This window comes from Anabas testudineus, chromosome 6 (assembly GCF_900324465.2).
Source record: "Anabas testudineus chromosome 6, fAnaTes1.2, whole genome shotgun sequence".
NCBI lineage: Eukaryota > Metazoa > Chordata > Actinopteri > Anabantiformes > Anabantidae > Anabas > Anabas testudineus.
The window spans coordinates 1,461,828-1,481,330 of NC_046615.1; the positions used below are offsets into that span (position 1 = coordinate 1,461,828).

General features: G+C 38.4%; 1 protein-coding gene across 2 annotated transcripts in view; it reads right to left on the reverse strand.

The window, feature by feature from the left end:
* Positions 1 to 292: 292 nt before the first annotated feature.
* zc3h18 (zinc finger CCCH-type containing 18) overlaps positions 293 to 19,503 on the reverse strand; it is a 31,376-nt gene continuing 12,165 nt past the window's right edge. The window contains exons 10-19 of one of the 2 annotated variants that reach the window (XM_026365292.1): positions 15,413 to 15,595; positions 14,427 to 14,552; positions 13,253 to 13,345; positions 12,615 to 12,893; positions 7,856 to 7,972; positions 7,233 to 7,438; positions 6,863 to 7,077; positions 4,887 to 4,983; positions 2,852 to 2,948; positions 293 to 1,465 (exon numbers count right to left, since the gene is read on the reverse strand). In XM_026365292.1, coding sequence (XP_026221077.1) covers positions 1,237 to 1,465; positions 2,852 to 2,948; positions 4,887 to 4,983; positions 6,863 to 7,077; positions 7,233 to 7,438; positions 7,856 to 7,972; positions 12,615 to 12,893; positions 13,253 to 13,345; positions 14,427 to 14,552; positions 15,413 to 15,595 — 1,642 coding nt within the window. In that variant the 3' untranslated portion in view covers positions 293 to 1,236. Of the gene's footprint in view, positions 1,466 to 2,851; positions 2,949 to 4,886; positions 4,987 to 6,862; positions 7,078 to 7,232; positions 7,439 to 7,855; positions 7,973 to 12,614; positions 12,894 to 13,252; positions 13,346 to 14,426; positions 14,553 to 15,412; positions 15,596 to 19,503 lie in introns of both variants that reach the window. The other variant, XM_026365290.1, reaches the window with a different exon arrangement.

Sequence of the window (19,503 nt, forward strand, 5' to 3'; positions counted from 1 at the left end):
AAGACAACGGTGTAACTGCATGAAGACATTGTTCCAACAATAAGGTACATGAGGAAGAATGGGCAGTTGTTAGAACACGGTTTCACTTACTTTTTCCACCATCACTCTGAATGTCTAATGGGTGTATTTCAATAACAATACACATAACTGTGTTTTGTTGGCTTAGAAATATTGTGTTTGTTGATATTTTGTTTGTTGATAAAACTGACACTTACGTAATTTATGTTTCCTTTTTTCTTTACTTAAAACACCTCCTCATCTTGTCTGGCGCAACAGCAGATAAAAACTGACCTTCTGTTTATCAAAATAGTTTATTTAGAAGGCTTTTGTCACAAAAGCAAGACGTATCTTGTTTCTACATGTCCTTGTTCCACCTCTCATACTCCTCCAACTAAAAATGTGACACAAATAAAACATCAGTTTATCTTTTGCAAAGAGCTAAGAAGAAAACAAAATGCTGCAGATAAAAAAGGAAATACTTCACATCACTGTTGTCTATAATCATATGCTTGAAAGGATCTGATGACTTGCTATATAATTGTACAAGGAGTGACAGTGCTGCCCTAAAACACAGAACAGACAGTCATTGGTTAGAAATGTACCCGCTGTGAACAAAGTGCGGGCTCGTGATCATTTGAGGGGCTGATTACAGATCCTCAAGAATTTGCAGATTTACACAAAGAAGTGTTGTGAAGCCCCGTAGGCTGTCAGTAACCTTTAGAGCTGAGCCAACAGTCACACCACTCTACACAGAGAAAACTAAAGAAACAATGTGAGAACGAGATAATAAAAGGGGGAAGAGAAAGTCAAAAGTAGGAGAATCAATGTGTAGAAATCTGTTATTTATCACACCGCATGAGGAAGATGCTTCCAAGTGGTCAAGTGCACCTTACAACCTTCTGTTTCTGTAAAGTCTACACAAGCACACTCCAGTCCTGAGACACCCCTCCCTCCAAATGCCCAAACATTCGCCCCATTTTCTAGCTGCAGCCGAGACATTCATAGATTTTTAAGGGGAGCAAAAGTCGGGCACATGGGCGTGAACAACACTTTAGAATGGAGCAGAGCCAAACAAGCAAAAGATGGTTTTCTTGGCGGCATGAACCATACAACATTTTTACACTTCCACTGATGGCAGGGGGAAAAAAAATGCCCAATGGTTCTCACTGCTGCCTGGCTACTGCTCAGGGCCGCACAGGCTGGCAGGCAGATGAAGGTGAGAGGAGCGGGCACATTTTATTTAGCAGGGATCTTCGCTCGCTTCCGGGCAATGGCATCTTCCACGGCCTTCAACTGTTTCAGCAGCTCCTCGCGGCGGGACAGTGTGTTGCTGGGTTTGCTGGAGCCCGACCCCGAGCTGGAGCCTGAACCAGCAGCTGTGGCTGAGCCTGGGGCAGCCGGCTTGCCCGAAGGTGCTGCTGGGCCTTTGCCAGAGGACTTGGGGGGTGGTGACAGAGGACGTTTTCTGTGAAAGAGGAATGTGGGTTAGGGTCATATTTTAATTTTGTCAAATTGATATAAGCAGTGTGACATGTCCAAGAACAAGAGACAATATCCAGTTATCAATGCAGCAACAATATGTCTTGTGAGTTATCCAAAAAGGTGGGTTGGTCTTCATTGGCATCTGTTATCAACATCTGTTACATAATTTCTAAGGCTGTACTACCTAAACTGCCAAGACATTTAACATCCTTAGTTGAAATTAGAGTTTTCAACTATGACAATACTGTAGATCACATGAGAGACAGGGTTTAAAAGTTTCTCACAAAACTTGGAGCTGGAAATGACCACTTGCCAGTATTATTTACGTTACTATTAGAATAAGCTGAAACACAATCTAAAGTTAGAGACTCCCAATCAGACTTGGGGTGGCTCGGTGTCCTCCCAGATCTTAGTCCTGATGTATGTAAATATTTATTGCCGACTTTCACTGTCTCTTCTCTGTTGCTTTACATGAAGTTTCGTCAATTTTCCAGAGTTTTCAGGGGAACTTCTACTTATCTGTTTTAAAGCTATAATGACAGAGGGTGTTGTTGTACAATAATGATTGTAAACCCCACTGAGGCAAATAGGTGTTTGACTGGATTTGATAGTTATTTTGGTGAATGAAGAATATTTAGCTGATAATTTGTAATTCTGTGCTGTATTTTTGTATTTTGTTCATGCAAAAGAAATCTTAAGCTTAGTGCGATAAGCCCTGATCTTTAGGATCGATCTCTAAAAAATAGCTGAAATCCCAAACAGCGGTGTACTACTGTCATTTGAACAATTGTCTCAGTCATGACAAACCTGCTTTTCAAAGATAAATTTTAACAAATTCAGCCATGACCAATGTTATAACAACATGCCCACAGGATGATGATAAATGCTGCCAACTATCATTGAACCTAAAAAGCCAGAATTAGTGAATTCAAGTGTTCACGTTTGTTTATTCTCCATACTTTACATAGACGTTATCTAGTTTCAGCCGAATCCTCTAACAAAGCACCTGTTTGACAATGGGGAATTGTCAAACAGAAAGAGCCAGTCACTATGATGACACGTGCAGAAATGGTTGTTAACATCTGTGTGCTTCCACTTGTGGCATGTTCCTCATTTGTGCTAACAAAAGTTTATGCCTTGTGGTCATGCACACTTCATGATCTGAAAACCCTGCCTGAATAAACAAGATAAATACTGGTGATAAAAACGATGTGTCAGAAAGAAAAGTTGACCATAGAATTTCCACACTTCCAGATGAATTACCTTTAAAAAAAAAACAAAAAAAAAAAAAACTACTTGTGACTTTAGTTGTGGTATGATCTTGTGAGAAACAGTCCTACAGCAACAACATGCAGCAGGTTGCACCAACCTGTCACCCTGGGGGGGCATGGGTCGGGGCCCCTGGCCTCTGGGTCGTTCCATTCGAGGGGAGAGCGGCGGCCGACCGGGTATCCGTTTATCACGGCCTGGAAAACACCAGTTCAATAATAGTAATAAAGATACTAGGACTGATGGTTTCTGGATAACGTTACTTACACTTACAACATTTCTTGAAACTACAAATGTAGAAAAGTATAACAGCAGCTGTATTCATACACCATAGTTTCTTAACAGCTGTAAAATTTTTCATGAAATGTCTCAACTTCTATGTTTGGCAAAGGAAATGTGGATGTGGGCTCATGTCGTTGTAGCAAACATGAACTGAACAGAACAAATATTCACAACCACACTGTACATGCAAATGAGAAAGAGAACCAGAAGTAATTGAACCATTGGGACATGCGACATGTTGGTTTGATTCTGAAAACAGCGGCTGATAAAGGCGGTACAACCTAACCATACACTGACCACATATTGAAACTGTAACAGCTGGCTTCAAGTTCAAGTTTATTTGAAAAAATAAGGTACTATCCTGATAAAAGTTGTTCCCGTACAAATGGAAACCAGACTGATATCCAATACATCATATATAAAAGTTAAGGAATTAAGACTTTATTATTTCCTAAAGGCAAATTCCGGAATGACTTATTATTGTGTTCACATGTAAGGTTGTCGTCCACTAGTAGACAACATAAGCCCCATTATTCATTGTAAGCGGTATTACAGTAGTGAAACTGAGACTGTATTTCTGCATTCCTACATTTACGTATACATTTTAGTCATTTGGCAGATATTTTTATCCAAGGCGAATTACAAGAGAGGAATACGGTACAAAGGCAGGCAGAGTAGATGGAGATCTTGCCTAAAGACCCATACTGGAGGTAGGCTACAGCTGGGATTTGAACCCCAGTCTACAACCACTACACTATCCAGCCGCTAAAAAATTTCTTTTTTGTGTTTTTCACTGCTATAAATTAATGGATGCGAGCTGTCCGCAAGCAGTTTCGAATTCTGAAAAAGTGAGCACGGTGCTCATTAAGACAAGATGCTGCCGCCTTCAGATGCTGTCAGATTAATGGAAAAGACTGCATGTCTGAAATTATTGCTTTTTTGTGATGTCTAAAAACAAAGTTTAGTTTAGATGACTTACACTGTTAGGAGAGGAAAGTTAGGTTTAGAGAAGGAAGCCTGAGGGGATGAGTGTGCAGGTATGCATTTGTGTTTTGCAATCAACAAAAATTTTAATGCAAGAACAGTGGGGGAAACACCTGATGGCAAAGAAGTGTTTAACTAATTTCAATAAGATCAATATGAGCAACCCCTTCAACAAAGACTGTCAAGGGTGACCGAAAGACGAAACTCAAAGGTTTACGATGATATCACTGTTTGATCAGTGAGTCACACAGTTGTTATAAATGTGATTTTTTAACAATGGCATTTAAGGCAATGTTGGTTTTTAAGAAGTTAAGTCCAAGTTACCATATAAGTTGGATGTGCCATTTATTGTCATTAATGATTCATCAAATGTGATGCAACTCAGAAACTCTTTTTTCTCTCATTATCAGCTAATAACATCTGTGTCCTTCCACTTCAGTGGCATGTTCTTCATACCAAGTAACTGCAATGTAATTTTCTGGGAACCATCTGACAGATCATCATTTTAGGATTCATTCTACATCACAGAACAGACAAAAAACTGAGATTGCAACATCAAAAATACTGCTTTATCAAGGTATATATAGAAGGGTTTTTAGAGGTATCTTGGTCCAGAACATAAAGATAGACCAAAAATGACAAAATTAAATGGCAATTTTGCAATTTGTGCAGTCTGACCTAAATGTCTCATTGAAATTAATAAGGCTCAGTTAATCAGCACAGAGATGACATAACCCAGTATCATCCCAATATTTTGAGTCTTCATATGAAACAGTAACGCATGTCTGTGTATGTGTATGTGTGTGTGTGTGTGTGTGTGTGTGTGTGTGTGTGTGTGTGTGTGTGTGCTTACTCAGCACTTTTCTCACCTCTGTCTGGAGACATGGCCATTCTCTTGCTTAGGGGGGAACCTAGCCTGTCCTTGTCTGAGGGTAGGTACCTCTTTCTGCTGCCCTTATCTCCCTGCTGCTGGAAATAGAAAAATACAATGAAGTGAAAATACAGAGCAGCATTGAATCTAAAATACAAAGTCTGACTACAAATACTTTTTCCACATTGGAGTGTAAAAAATCACCAAGAAATTTGGTACTTCAAGTAGTGTTGAGGCAGATTTACCCAAATGGTTTTCTAAGGAGTGTGAAGAGAAAATGTTAAGTGATGGAAAATCCTACCTCATACAATTTAAAAATTAGAATTTAAAATAATAGTTTCACATCCTGTCAAATATGCAAAACTGCTTTACTGCCAGTCAGACCATTTGTATCATTTAATGCTTAACATTACGTTAGAGGAAGGAGATGATTAGCTTGTATAAAATTGCTTGTGGACATTACACCTGCACAACTCCTGCAATATAAGAACATAGACAACTTTGTGTGTATGTGACTGGTAATAATAATAAATGATTAATCACAAACTATTTTAGTTTGTGTATCAGTACTAAATTGAAAAAAAATGTTTTTGTTGCAAAATCTAAATGTATTTAGTGCTGTCTCAGGCAGCAGTTACAGTTTTGACTCTTAGGAAAATCTCAACAAGCTTTTTGATTTACGCAGTTTAACTCATTCTTCCTGACCCCAATCCTGTCAAGAGAGATCAGGCTGGATGTTAAGTGTCCATGAACTACCATCTCATAGGTCCCTCCAGTTTTAACTTAAGTCTGGGAATGTGTATTTGCAAAATTCTTTTAAAAAGAAATTTCTACTGAATACTTCCTTATGTTTTATTTTAGATTGGACTGGACTGTCAAACATTAGTACTGCAGTGTTACCCACACTGCTAGTATATTAACAGCCACCAGCAATTGTATTTTTGCCCTGCGCTCTGTCGTTCCAGTAGATTATTTGTTTAGTGTTTAAAATGTTAAATAGCAGATGAGATCAGTCGCTAAAGTTAATTTCACGATAACGGAACAAATTTGTTAGTGTCGATGTGTGCTTTGATTGACTTGGTGAAGAAACAGGCAACAGCGCTATACAGAGCCAAAGATATTATTCCAGGTCGGCCATCACCCCCACAGTAAAATCCTTTCCAATTCTGTGGAAAACACGATATTGGGATCACGCCCTTGGCAAATCGGCAATGCTTGTATGAAGATTTCCAGTCAGGATTTAGAGTACATCATAGTACAGAAACAGCACTGGTAAAGGTCACTAACAATCTTTTATTAGCACCAGACAATGAACTACTTTCTATACTCGTCTTGTTAGATCTTAGTGCTGCATTCAACACTACGGATCACAACATTTTATTACACAGACTGAAACATGTCATTGGGATTAAAGGAACAGCACTAGGCTGATTTAAATCATATCTATCAGATAGATTCCAGTTTGTGCATGTTAATGATGAGTCTTCCATGCACACAAAAGTTTGTTATGGACTTCCACAGGGTTTTGTGCTTAGACCGTTACCTTTTTACAAAGCTTATAGTTAGAGATGGCTCAGGTGATTCTGAACCATCTCCTAGTTATGCTGCTATAAGTTAGTCTGCTAGGGGACCTCTATTGATACACTGAGCCTGCTTTACTTTTCTTTCTCCTCTTTTCACTCACCCCACTGGCTGCCCACCCTGAGCCTGGTTCTTCTGGAGGTTTCTTCCGCTAAAGGGAGTGTTTTCTCTCCACTGTTGCCTTATGCTTGCTTAAATGGGATTGTTGGGCTTTCTATATAATTTTTATACAATTATACTCTGTAAGGTGTTAAACTTTAAACTGTAAAGTAAAGCATTGAGATGACTTCTGTTGTGATTTGGTGCTATACAAATAAAATTGAATTGAATTGATTCTAGCTGTTATCTGGGTGAACAGACCCTGTAAAAATTGAAAAAAGGAGCAATAGTAACCTTGTTCAGGAGGGTGAGTTTGATGTCTTTGTGGGAACCTGAACCTCCATAGCTTCCAGGGGGACCCATAGTCCCTGCTGGGGGATGTATAGGGTGGTTACCCCTGCTACCAGGTCCTGATCTGGGCGCAGGGTTGACTCCTCTTGGGGGAGCACTAGATGGGTCGATTTTCCTGCGATCCTCCCTAATGGGTTCATCTTTCTTTGGTGGTCTCTCTGTGACAAGAAGAGGAAAACATGGCAAATTATTTTGATGTGGCATTAATTTGTTTTATCTTATTTATTTGAAAGTTATCTGGAGAATTTATGACTTTTTATACTGTTCCATATTTCCTGTAGGTCCGATGGTATATTTTGTTGCCTGCACTAACCCCTGTTCTTGTCTCTTCCATGTGGAGGCCGGTCTCGTGCAGGCCCTTGCTCTTTGCGGGGATGATTTGGGGTGGGTGAACGAGAGCTGGCAGAAGACACTGGGCTGGCCAAGTCAGCATACATGTCATCCGAGTCTGCACTGCGCACTGAACTGCTGCTGGATGATGCTGATGACACTGATGACACGCTGCTCACACTCAGCGATCTGCAGCAAGAGATGACAGGTAAATAATACACAACACAACATGCACACACATTCTGAATGCTAACTATGATACCTGTATTTACTGGATGGTTTCCCCAAATGAGATGGGACAGAGAGATAACAGTGGGAGATAACAGAGGAGAGAAAAGACATAATCTAAATTGGGCTGTGTGACCACATTTACCCATTACATGTACATTTAGAATACCTTTATTGTAGACCCACGATGAAGGCAACATAGAAATAGGCCAATGAAGTTAGCTATAATTGCACACTGTTTAGATTCTAAGGCCTTCAGATTCAGATGTACAGTGCAGTAAAAGAGGTTTTATTTGTCACAGCATGCTAGTGATAACATGTATTAAATAAAATTGTAATGAAATCAAACATGCATAAGCATATACTTAATTAGAATACCTGGATTTTCTGGATACAGAGCGTGAACGTGAGAGGGAGTTGGATGAGGATCTGGATCTGGAGCTAGAACCAGTGTAACTGCTACCACTTCCACTAACACTCCCACTCAAAGTTCGCCTGAAAGAGTGAGAGAGGGTGTGAGAGACAGAACAGAGAATACAGCAGGTAGTTTCTTAAAAGAGAGAAACCAACTGTACCAACCATCTCCCCATCCAATCATCATTCATAGGCATTCTTCGCCCCACTATTTGAGAAGGACTGCTCTACAGGGAAATACCTTGAGATGACTTCTGTTGTGATTTGGCGCTATACAAATAAAACTGGACTGAATTGAATTATCACTCAAACATGTTTACAATGTTCCGTAATTAACATGCCTGAGCAACTACCACTGCCTTACATCATACATCAATCAGTTGGGGGGAAGTAGTTCATAAACAGAATAATAAACAGGTGTTGGAGCTGGTTTTCCTGGATAGTTTCCACGGTGTGACCCATTCTGCCCACACTTCCACCCACACACAAAAATGAAAAACAGTTGCACACACACTTTCTGTTCTTCCCTGCCCTTTAAATCTTCTTCCTCTCTGGCTGATGTTGCTCTCTATCACACATACACAAACGCATGCACACAATGTGTACAAAACTAAAAAAGTGCACTCTTTCCTCGAGACATCCACCCACACACTTGCCCACACACTGCAACTATGGTCTTCCCCCAAAATGCACAGCTGTGGGATACACCTGTAGTATTACCATTGCCACACATGAAAAAACTATGCAAATTTGAATGTGTTAGGAGACACAGTTCTGCTTATTGAAAATCTATCTGTGTAATGTCATCCACTGTGAACAAACTTCCCTGCAGGCTGTAAACAAAACATGTGGGCCGGCCAGCAATGTCCCAACCTCATGCACATGCCTCAAACTACAAGCATCTAGAGAGTTTTCATTAACACCCATGCTCTGCTCGAATGATATGCGGAATGACAATCAGGTTTTTAAATCAATATGACAATCAGTTTAAAATCAAGAGTTGACCTGACATCAATATGTTTCCCTGTTTCTCTATCTGTGCATCATTTGATAAAATGTGCATTCTAACCCTGCAGTGCAGGTGTATGTATGTTGTCTCTGTCTTGTGGAATCTTGAACTTAGCTAGCTGAAGTTAATTACTGCTATCTCAAGGCCAGATGTCAGACTCTCAAGCCTCACTTTACTATCAATAGAGAGGGATGCTGCCACTGATAAGAACAAGGTGGCTGAAAGTTCTGCAAGGATGAAGGAAAAGAGAGTGGTGCTATTCAAGTTACTGTTTTAATTACACCCTTTATCTTGTTGTGTTGGAATTCATTTTAGTTTTATTCCAAAACCCTCTTTTATCTGACTATTTTAAATAACATTTGAATTTACTATAATGGACTTTACATCACCTGAGAAAAATTCACATACAGTAGATGTTTACCTAAAAATGCTGTTCCCAAATGTAAGGAAATCATTCCATCTTTTAGTGCCATGTACCAACACAGAGGAGGTCCATCAACCTTAAACAGGTTTTGAAGTGAGTGACTAATATGACTAATATGCATATCTTTAATGCCAGTTTAAGGGTCGGGCCTTATAAAGCCTGGTACCAAACCTTTTGTTTTTTGGTTTGCAAAACTGGATCCCTGTAGGAGTCTGGTCTGTGTCAACTCTTGTTCAAATCTCCAATTGTCCAATAGTTTTTGCTACATATTAATACAAAAAAAGGCTTAAATAAGACAGTAAAAGTAATTCTGAAAGTTGCATACCTTAGGCACTACTTATGTTTCATTTTATTAATAATAACATTTAGAGAATATTTTCTTCAAAACCCAGAATGTAAAATAACCCTTAAATGCAGTAATGGGTTTAGCTTTAACATTGACAATATCATTGTCTGCAAAAATTACTTTCTCATAACTTGGCTTATTTTATCTTTATATATGTATATTTACTGCAGGTCTTTAACAAAGCAAATTTATTTATCAATTATTTAATATTTACTAAAATATTTAATAGCTACAGCCCTACTGGGCACTTTCTGCACAATGGTTTATGTTGAATGTATTTTTAAGTATATGTGTAGTTTACACAAAAAACAGAGTCAGAATGATTGCAAATCTTTTTTGCATTCTTCTTTTGTGATGCTTTTCCAGGATTTCACTGCAGCCTCTTTCAGTTGTTATTTGTTTTAAGGGGTTACTCCCTTCAGTCTCCTCTTTAGCCTTTTTTGCGCCACAGACCGGTTTAATGTCAGACAATATTTTAACGGACCGGCCGGTAATTGAATTGAATTAATAATTAAATTTAGCAGTAATTTACAATGTGTTATCGGCCGGGGCAGCCCCCTTAAGAAGGTAGCGGCTGTAGGTAAAACATTGACCGAGGCAAGCATCTTGACATGCATCAAGAGTGAGTCATAGACAGATGTGGCGAGAATCCAGTAATTTTCCAAAATAAAACATCATTCAGAATCAGATAATAATAATAATAATAAACAAAAAGATTGAGTGGGTTTTGTAGCTCTAGTCCACACCTACAAACTAATTAGTATGCTAGCATCTTCCTCAAGCGAGCTATTCCAAAGGTTTACATACTTTTTCCAATAGCACTATGAGGTTTTTATGGTCGTTTTTAATAAAGACATGAAAGATTGTATTATTTTTTGTGTGTTATTATTTTAGGCAGAATATATTTGTTAACACTGTCTTAGAGGAAGATCAGATAAGATTTTATGACAGATTCATGCAGAAAACAACAAAATTCCAAAAGGTTAACATACCGTTTCTTGCCACTGCACCTTTTGCTGTGTTTGGCAGTACAATAAATTACAACTGATTATTTTTTTATTTAATGTTACCAGTACTAATGAGCCAGCGTTGTACCAAGCTCTCACAATGTTTCTGTCGTCAACTGCTGTCTACCCATTTGACGCCTGTTACTAGTACACTGGTGGTTTCATTCCAATTGGTTGTACCATCTATAGACAATATTTTTGCAATGGTTCTCATTGATTTTCCATTTTCCAGCTTCACAATTTTGTTTCACACATAGACAGCTGGCTGGTTTTCATGTTGGTTGCACCTCTCAACTAAAAATACAGTCCAAGCAGGAAAAACCCAAATCTGAAACTGAGCATAGACATTCATTACTTGTTATTGTTTGAATAATCAATGTAATAGGAAACACCTGGGCAACAAAACACAGTCAGTCACATAAGCCAATGCTTTTGATGACATAAATAATGGGTGGGTTCACTCAAAAGGTGATATCCTCCAAGTTGTGAATCAAATCCAGATTTAAATACCTGGAAATAAAAGCTGAAATGAAATAATCTTTTGTCTCATAGTCATCTTTTGATGTCAAACCCAAATGTTTTCAGCCTACAGCAAAAATAAGGGAACTGGCCTCACTGATGGAATACCTTCAGAGGCGAGTCTAGGTAGCAATCAAAATGCCTTGGGCAGATTTCTGTTGAATATGTTACTATATACATTGTGCAGAGTTTGGCATCCACACATATAGCAGACAAGTAGTGGAAAGTCTGTGTGACTTCATTGGGGAAATAGCCCATTTAAATTTGGGCTTGAGCTTGCAGGAGATACAAGAGTGTTTAGTGTGTTTTGTTCATAGCACATCAGTAAAGCAAGTCGTGATTTGAAATGCTGCTTTACAGGGAGAACAACAACAGAAAACCTGTTTTTTAACTTCTAAATGTTACGGTGTTGTGCTCAGTGGAGCAACTAAAAGGAAATGCCCCCTTACTCGTTGTGAACACTCCAGACTATTACCTGGTGTGTTCACACCTGGGCTCATACAGACATTACGCAGACTTTGTACTAGTGGGGTCGTAGAATAAAGTCCAGATAATCTCTGATCTCAATAATTCTCACTTGCAGCTAATCCACGTACAATGGAGAGAAGTTCAGTGTGTCATTGAATTATGAAAGCAGCCATATATTCAGTAGGGCTGGGGTCAGGTCATTCCAAAAGCTTAACGTTACCCTACTTTATCCATTTCAGCTTTGTGTATTTGAGGTCTTTGTCTTGTTAGAACACACAATTGTGCCCAGTTTTCAACTATTTAATGGATGGTTTGAGGTTCTGTTGTAGAGGTAATCCTCCTCCTTCATTAGTCAATCTACTCTGGACATTGCAGCAAAACAGCCTTAGAGCATGATGCTACCTCCACTGTGCTCAACAGAATGAACATTATTTTTGAGGCTGAATGCCTCATTTTCAGTTACCTAAACATACCTCGGATTGGCCAAGTCAATCTTTGCCTCATTTGACCACAGAACTCTTCTTTATTATGCTTTGTCTTTTACATTAGACAGTTTTAGTCTTCTTACACACCTTGTAAAGTGGCTACACCTCCCAAAAACCTGTGCTTGTGTACAATTGTTTAAATGGATGATTTTTGAATGTGCAGTTGTTGGCAAAAGGCTCCAAGAGACATTCCTGACTTGTAGTGTAAATCTACCATTCTCTTTTTGAGATCTGCGCCGAGTTCCCACTGTACAGTGTGTTTGTTAACCCCAAATTCTACCAGCCACAGAAATTCTACCAGCTGTAGTCGCTCATAATTGAGGTTGTAATTAGAATCACATCTAACTACATTGGGGGGTGTTATGGTGGAGGCCTAAACTGCAATGTGTTTTTTCTTTTTTTTGTTGTAAACTACAAGTACGACTGCCTTAAAACAAACTGAGAGCTTAAAAGTAAGGCACCTACCGCCGTGGAGGATGCTGCTGCCGTTCTTTCCGTCTGCCTTCCCTCTGGTTGGGAGGTTTTCCAGGTTCCCTTGGAGGCGCTGGCCTCCCAACTCCACTGCTGCCTGGCCCGCCAATTGTGCCTCCAACCTCTCGGGGATTGGTGGGAGGCTTACTTCCCTCTGCCATAGGTTTGGAAGGCCTACCTTGCATTGTGCCAGGTGGAGGAGGACTGGGGGCTTTCTTCAGAGGGAGCTTATCCCTGCGAGGAGGGGGCATGGCACCGGGCTTCAGGGGCATGCTTAGGGGAGGAAAAGGAATTTCACATTTTTTTCCAAGCATGCAGACAGCGACAGAAAGCGCATGCTGGAAAATAGCATGTCGGCAGAGCACATGCTTTTTTGTAGGTAATGATTTATAAATAATAATCAGTTAACAGGCAAAGTGCAATATGATGTTGGAATAAACCTTAACCATAGACTTTAAATTGTTTATCAGAATTTATGACTGGGACTATTCAAATTCACATACAGAAAGAGACTGTACACTAATAAGAATATCTATTTATGGAGACACATGAATGAAAGCAGTTAATAGAAGCTCTGGATTATGAATGGAATAAATGACCTTAAAAAGACCATAAAAGTCCTTAATATTTACCCTTTGGGTAACGCACTAGGAACCTCTGTCTTGTTCTTTGCATTCCTCATTGCTGTAGGACTCGGTGAGGGAGATGTGGAGAATGACCGAGATCTATGAACCAATAAAACAGTAGTCATAATATTGTCATAGTTTTATGTACTGCTTTATGCTGTTCAGAGAAGAAAAAAAAACTCAGTAGCTCCATTTTGATGCGTTTTCACTTTCAAGTCTTAGCCACTGAGCGATGCTGTAAGTACTGTTGATATCATGTGGTCAACAAAACTGCTGATTGAATAAAAAACTGTCTGGTTTAATGTTTTTATGCTCCGATTTAAGTAGTATTTAAAGATTCTGGGAACACAAATGTCTGCACTCTGAAATGCTAATCATCAATGAGGATATCAATATAATGCAATGTTAAAGTGTTCATTGTGGAAAATCTACCACAAAAGTAAACACATAAGAGAAAAAAAGGCCTGAGTGGCAGTTCTCTTTAGCTTTTAAATTTACTTTAAAACAGTTATCAAGGGACAAGGAAACAACAGCTAATAGTTGCAGTGTGACTGATTACTCAATTAGGATGTCATACAAATCTACACAACATGCAAGGTTCAATGATGACAAAAATGTATACCATGCTCGTAATATAATGAATAGAATGATAATTGAGCTACCTGACACACCTTGTATTTATAAAGTGTAGTTTTATTGTCTACACTGTGTTTTACTGAAGATGGTTTTAAAATGAAACAAAAAGCCTGAAAACTGCCTCTGCCTGAGGCCTGTTTATGGTAAATAAGTAAAAACTGATTTTCACAGCCTGTTTGGGCCAGGGGAAACAAGTTGTAAGCAGATCATGACCTTTAACCTCAACTGATACTTGTGTTAGCAAAGAGCTGCTATAACAACATTAGCAATCATTTGGTGTCAAGGTTCAGGTCTCCGCGTGTAGGCAAGTATTCTATTCATTTATATAGTCACTTTTAGAGCAGTTTATGCTCTCTACTCATGAGCATATCTGGATCTTCAGCTGCTAAATCCTCCGATAGGCCAAGTAAGATGTTTATTAGAAAATACTGTTTGTCATTTTATTTATTGTTATTATAAATATATCAGTTGGAGTCTCTTTAAGTAGCTCAACTAAAGCTGATCTATTTAAAAAGTCTGACTCATTAGCACTGATGCAAATTACCTGGAGCGGCTGCCACTGAAGGAGCTGTGCTGGGACGAGTGGCTGGAGTAGGAGCTGAACGAAGAGGACCGACTGCGGGAATGAGATGAGCCAGAGCCCGAGTAGGATGAAGAGCGAGATGAAGACCTGCAACACATGTGTACACACAATCACACATTGCATGTGTATTTATTATTCATTAAATCAGATCCTACTCTTTACCTGTCCCCCCTGATTATCCACTGGCCAATTTCCAGTTTTGACTGAAATGTGTCAGCAATTATCAAATGGACATTTGAAATGCACAGACATTGTTTAATAGTAGCACTACCACAAGGTCAAAATTTCTGCTTGTCTAGCACTTTGGTTTATGACCACATGCAAAATAAATAACATTACAATTATCAGCAGCTGATATGCTTAATGACAGTGATGCATACAAAATAAACATGGTAACCCCTAAAGCAGGTTAGCATAATAACTGGGAACTTAGTAGGAAAAGAAGAGGAAATTGTTTTGATATTCAGCTACTTGTACAAACGGGTATTCCAAATATGTATTTGTACATGCTGATATTTACGATACCATGACAGACAATTTGAATAACATCAAAGTAGCCATTATATTAAGTCGAAATAAGCAGGTTTTTACAATTATACAAATGGATAGCAGTACTAGAGAAACTATAATCAATCCAACTGACAATTCTTTTTAATGGTTCATTAACAGACACAGTTATTGTGTCAATGAGCAAAGAACTAAAACATGTTTGAGTCAAAGCATGTTGAGCATCATCACAAGGCTTTATACTTACATATATCACTGTACACTATCTAATCTAAGGCACACTGATCTTTTAAAATTACAGAGCTCAGTAAGGTTTATCAGCACATTAGTTCCCAGTCATGATGATTTTCCACAGCAGGATAATTTGAAAGCTGCTTATTTTCTCCATCCTTTTCACATCAAATTAATGCACAATAAAACTTGTAAAAAGAGTTCCACACCTGGAGGAGTTGGACAGAGAGACCGAGGAACCAGAGGGCCGATGTCGACGGCGGCCCCGTGTTGGAGATCCCACTCCTGGGCGTCTCCTGGGGGATTTGGATCGTCGCCATGGGTCCTTCCACTCATCTGGTCGCCTCATTAATGGAACAACCTCCTTTTTTGAGGGAGGCTCCATTGGTCTGCTGAGGATTTTATTAATGGCTGATTAGAGATGTGTGACAGTGTAAAATATTACATTTTTCTAATATCCATACTTTGAGGACAAACTGGATATATCTAAAATCATTTGAAATAGAACTGTATGAGATTGTTCATCAACCAGGTACAAGTGCCCATATTGTGCCCCTTTTTTCAGTGTAAAAAAAAAAAAAAAAAATTCCTTGAAGTCCCCCAAAATGTGCCTGTACACTGTCATCCTGGAAAGCCATCTAGATCATAGTGAGTGGCCAGTCTGACAACGTGCATGAAGAGACTCTCTCCAAAGTGACCAATTTTGAGGCTTTAGGTCACCATCAGAATAACTCCATCTTTGAGCTCACACACGCACACAAACTGGACTGCTCCGTTAAAAACAAATAAATCCACAGTTTGTTCAGATCCAGAGAGGATGGAGAAAGGACAGAATTCGTCTATATGTCCAAAAGGTCAGCTCTGTATGTGCTTTGTGCCCTGCTGCTGCTGTCTTGCTTTTTTCAGATTGAGTTTGCTGTAGCCAGGAAAACCAATGTCAGACTGCAGGTGTTTGGACCAAGCCTGAGCAGGAATTGCGTCCCTAAAACGTGAGACATCATTTGAGCGTGAACTTTGAATGGACTACTCAGGGACCAGAAAATGGAGAAAATTAACATGGATTTTGCATAATATGGGCACTTTAAATTAGGTGAATGAGCCTGAAAGGTTAGGAGACGCACAGCTTTTGCTCACTGGGCCAAACTGAGCCGATTTCAAAGTTATTTTTCTTCACGTCGCACAATGCGAACAAATTTAATCCCTACAGGATTTTGTGACCACAACCATTAATGCAAATTCACTAAATGCATTAGAGACGAACACATACTCAAAGCAAACAATACCTCCCTGTTATTGTGTTTGCCTGATTAAGATAGATAATTTCCCTAGATGTTAAAACAGTACTTCCCCATCTTCACCAATACACAGCCACTGTAAGGTGGTGTAGCAAACCCTCTGAAACTGGATCAACTTTCTGTTATTTCTAAGGCTGCATGTAACACAGAGATGTGCTGGTTCAACATTGTTGTCTTCTAACTGGAACCACTGGGTTCAATTTCCTAATAATAGTAATAATAATAATATATCTTATTAACCCCCTATGGGGAAATTGTTGTTTGATGTCTGTTTAATGACGCTACTACAGGGGTTCAATGTCTTGTCCAATGACACCTCAACATGCAGCCAGGAGGAACTGGTCATGGGGTTCATGGAAAGGTGACCTAACAACTGATTCACAGTCACCCTACTAAATCCTAGTCAATCTACCTAAACTCCATGAAAACTAAAACATGTTTTCATGTCTTGAAGGGCAACAGTTGCTGTTTTATCCACTTAAAATTAAAACTACAACACAATAAAGTGTGCAAATAGTTCAGGGGTATGAATACCTCCCTGAAGGACCTGAACATATGCAGTGATTTGTAATGACCTATTGGATAATTCCTAGCAACACCATTTACCATCATTATGTATGGGATTTTCCCCGGAACAGAGATCACGGTTTATTGTTGCAAAAAAGAAAACAAGACTTGCACGTCTTCAAGCATGTATCTAAATATTTGTTAGAGGAAATGAATAAGATAGGTGGATATTCCCACTGTGAATAAAACTGTCCTTGTTACAGACACTTTGAATAAATGCTCAAGGGAGTCTAATCTCTCTATCTGAAACCAGACAAGGTCCTCAGACCATTTTATGAGGATTATGGATTAAATTAAGTGTGTTTTTATTTCTCTGAAGGCTAGAAAAAAAAATGCAATGAAAAAAATTTGAATTTAAGAACACTGAAGTTACAAAAAAAATAAAAAAATAAAAAATAAATAAATAAATTACGAGGTTTTTTTTTATTTATAAAACATGTATTTAACAAACCAATAGCAGAGAATGATATACTGTGTGAAAACTATGAAATAAAAAAAAATATTGCTAATCTGAGGTTTTCTCACATTTTAACATAATCTAATACCATGTATATACAAGAGAACAGCTTTTGAATTGTTCAAATTACCTCATTATTTGATCAGCCAATGATTCTGCATCCTTCAGTGTGTACACCCAATTACATACAACGTTTTACAGGGGTGATGCAATAACAAACAAGTAGTGCTAAAAATAGCATCAAAACACAGGAGCTATTTTTAGTTCTTAACATTTATTATAAGCTCAGTGTTTCCTTTGTGGAAGGAATGACAAAGGGAAGTGGGTCAAATAAACCTGTAAAGCCCACAAGCATGTAGAAGAAAAGGTAACTGGTTGTTTGCAGACATTTGTAGGTATAATATATAAGCCTGAGGACCTTTCTGGAAGCCTTCTGATGGGAAGAAGCACAGTAGATTACAGTGGTGAGAAAAAGTTGGCCCCCTTTTCTTTGTCTTTTGCATGTTTGTCACACAACATGCAGTTTTTAAATGAAGGTGTTTATTATTAAGGGAAAACATAATAAAACTACATAGCCCTGTGTGAAAAAGTGTTTGTGAATGTTATTATTACCTATTAATACTGTGGACACCAAAAAAAGTTCTAAAGGTCTATGGTTATATTATCTAAGTAGTAAGTTGAGCAAGGTCCAACAAGTTCTTCTCAAAACAAGCCCAAGTGTAAATTACAGGGAAAATTAGAATTATTAATAGTTCATTGTGGAATGATTTTACGTCACATCTTGCAAATAATACTGCCTAAGTGTTTTATAGAGTTTATAGTAAACAAGGGCGTTGGCTCTCATTTGGCGACAACTTCTCCAAATGCTTTATCGCAAATATGTGACACCACTGGCTGTGTTATCAGTAATAAACTGATGAAATGCGATTAGACTAATCCACTTTGAATCACAGTGGGGGCAGTTTTCCAAATACAAACTACTGCTTATCCAAAGACACTGGAAATGCCTTGAAATAATGCAGACCAGGTTGTGGTGGAACAAGAAACATCTTTTGTCGTTGCCACTAAGGATATTGTGCCAGCACATACTGGAAGCATTATCATTATTAATAAATAATTCATTTCCATGACTTCTGCATGCAACAGTAAACCAAATATAAAACCATAAATAAAAAAAAAAAAAGGGTTAGTAAACAAGACTGGTATAGCTTATTTGAATTTTGGGAACCTTATTTTTCCATGACAACTCTAAAGGCCAACGTGCATCTAAAGCATTTTTTAGGTCTGTCACTGGTATGTCTCGCAGAACAGAATTCCATTCTGTCAAATCTGTCAATACACACTTAACTTCAAGATATAGGTGTGAGACCTGTCACGTCACCTGTGGAACGCCTGCATTTTTTAAGTCGCTTTTTTCCACTGGAAAAACACCTATATACCTGGAACACTATATTATCCAAAACTGCCTTTAAAAGCTGTTGCAAAGCTTTTTTAAAACAACATCTTTAATGTTCTTCCAGAACTCAATAAAATGAAATCAGTTTTTCAGGAATCTTATTTGTGGGTAAGAAAAGCCCCTATACTTGCATCTTATTCATGCAATTATTCACCTCTACTATGAAACCCTGCACATATTAATTTGTAACTGCAAACGTTTGTTCAGCTTAAACTTTACCCAAACTGGAAAAAGTAAACTGCCACTTATTGTTTCACACATAAATACTACTACTACTACTACTACTACTACTACTACTACTACTACTACTACTACCTAACGTCAGTGTTTTCACACAGTCTACTATTTCTTCTTTATAATATCTCAGTACCTGCATTGATGTATTGCAATATATACAAATTTCCTTCCCAGCTCAAGTAAGAAATCAATACATCTCTTTGTAGTAATATGCAAAAACTCTAAAATGTATGATGAAAGATGACACTTCAACATAAAAGCAGCTGACACTACTGACGTATTCTTGCT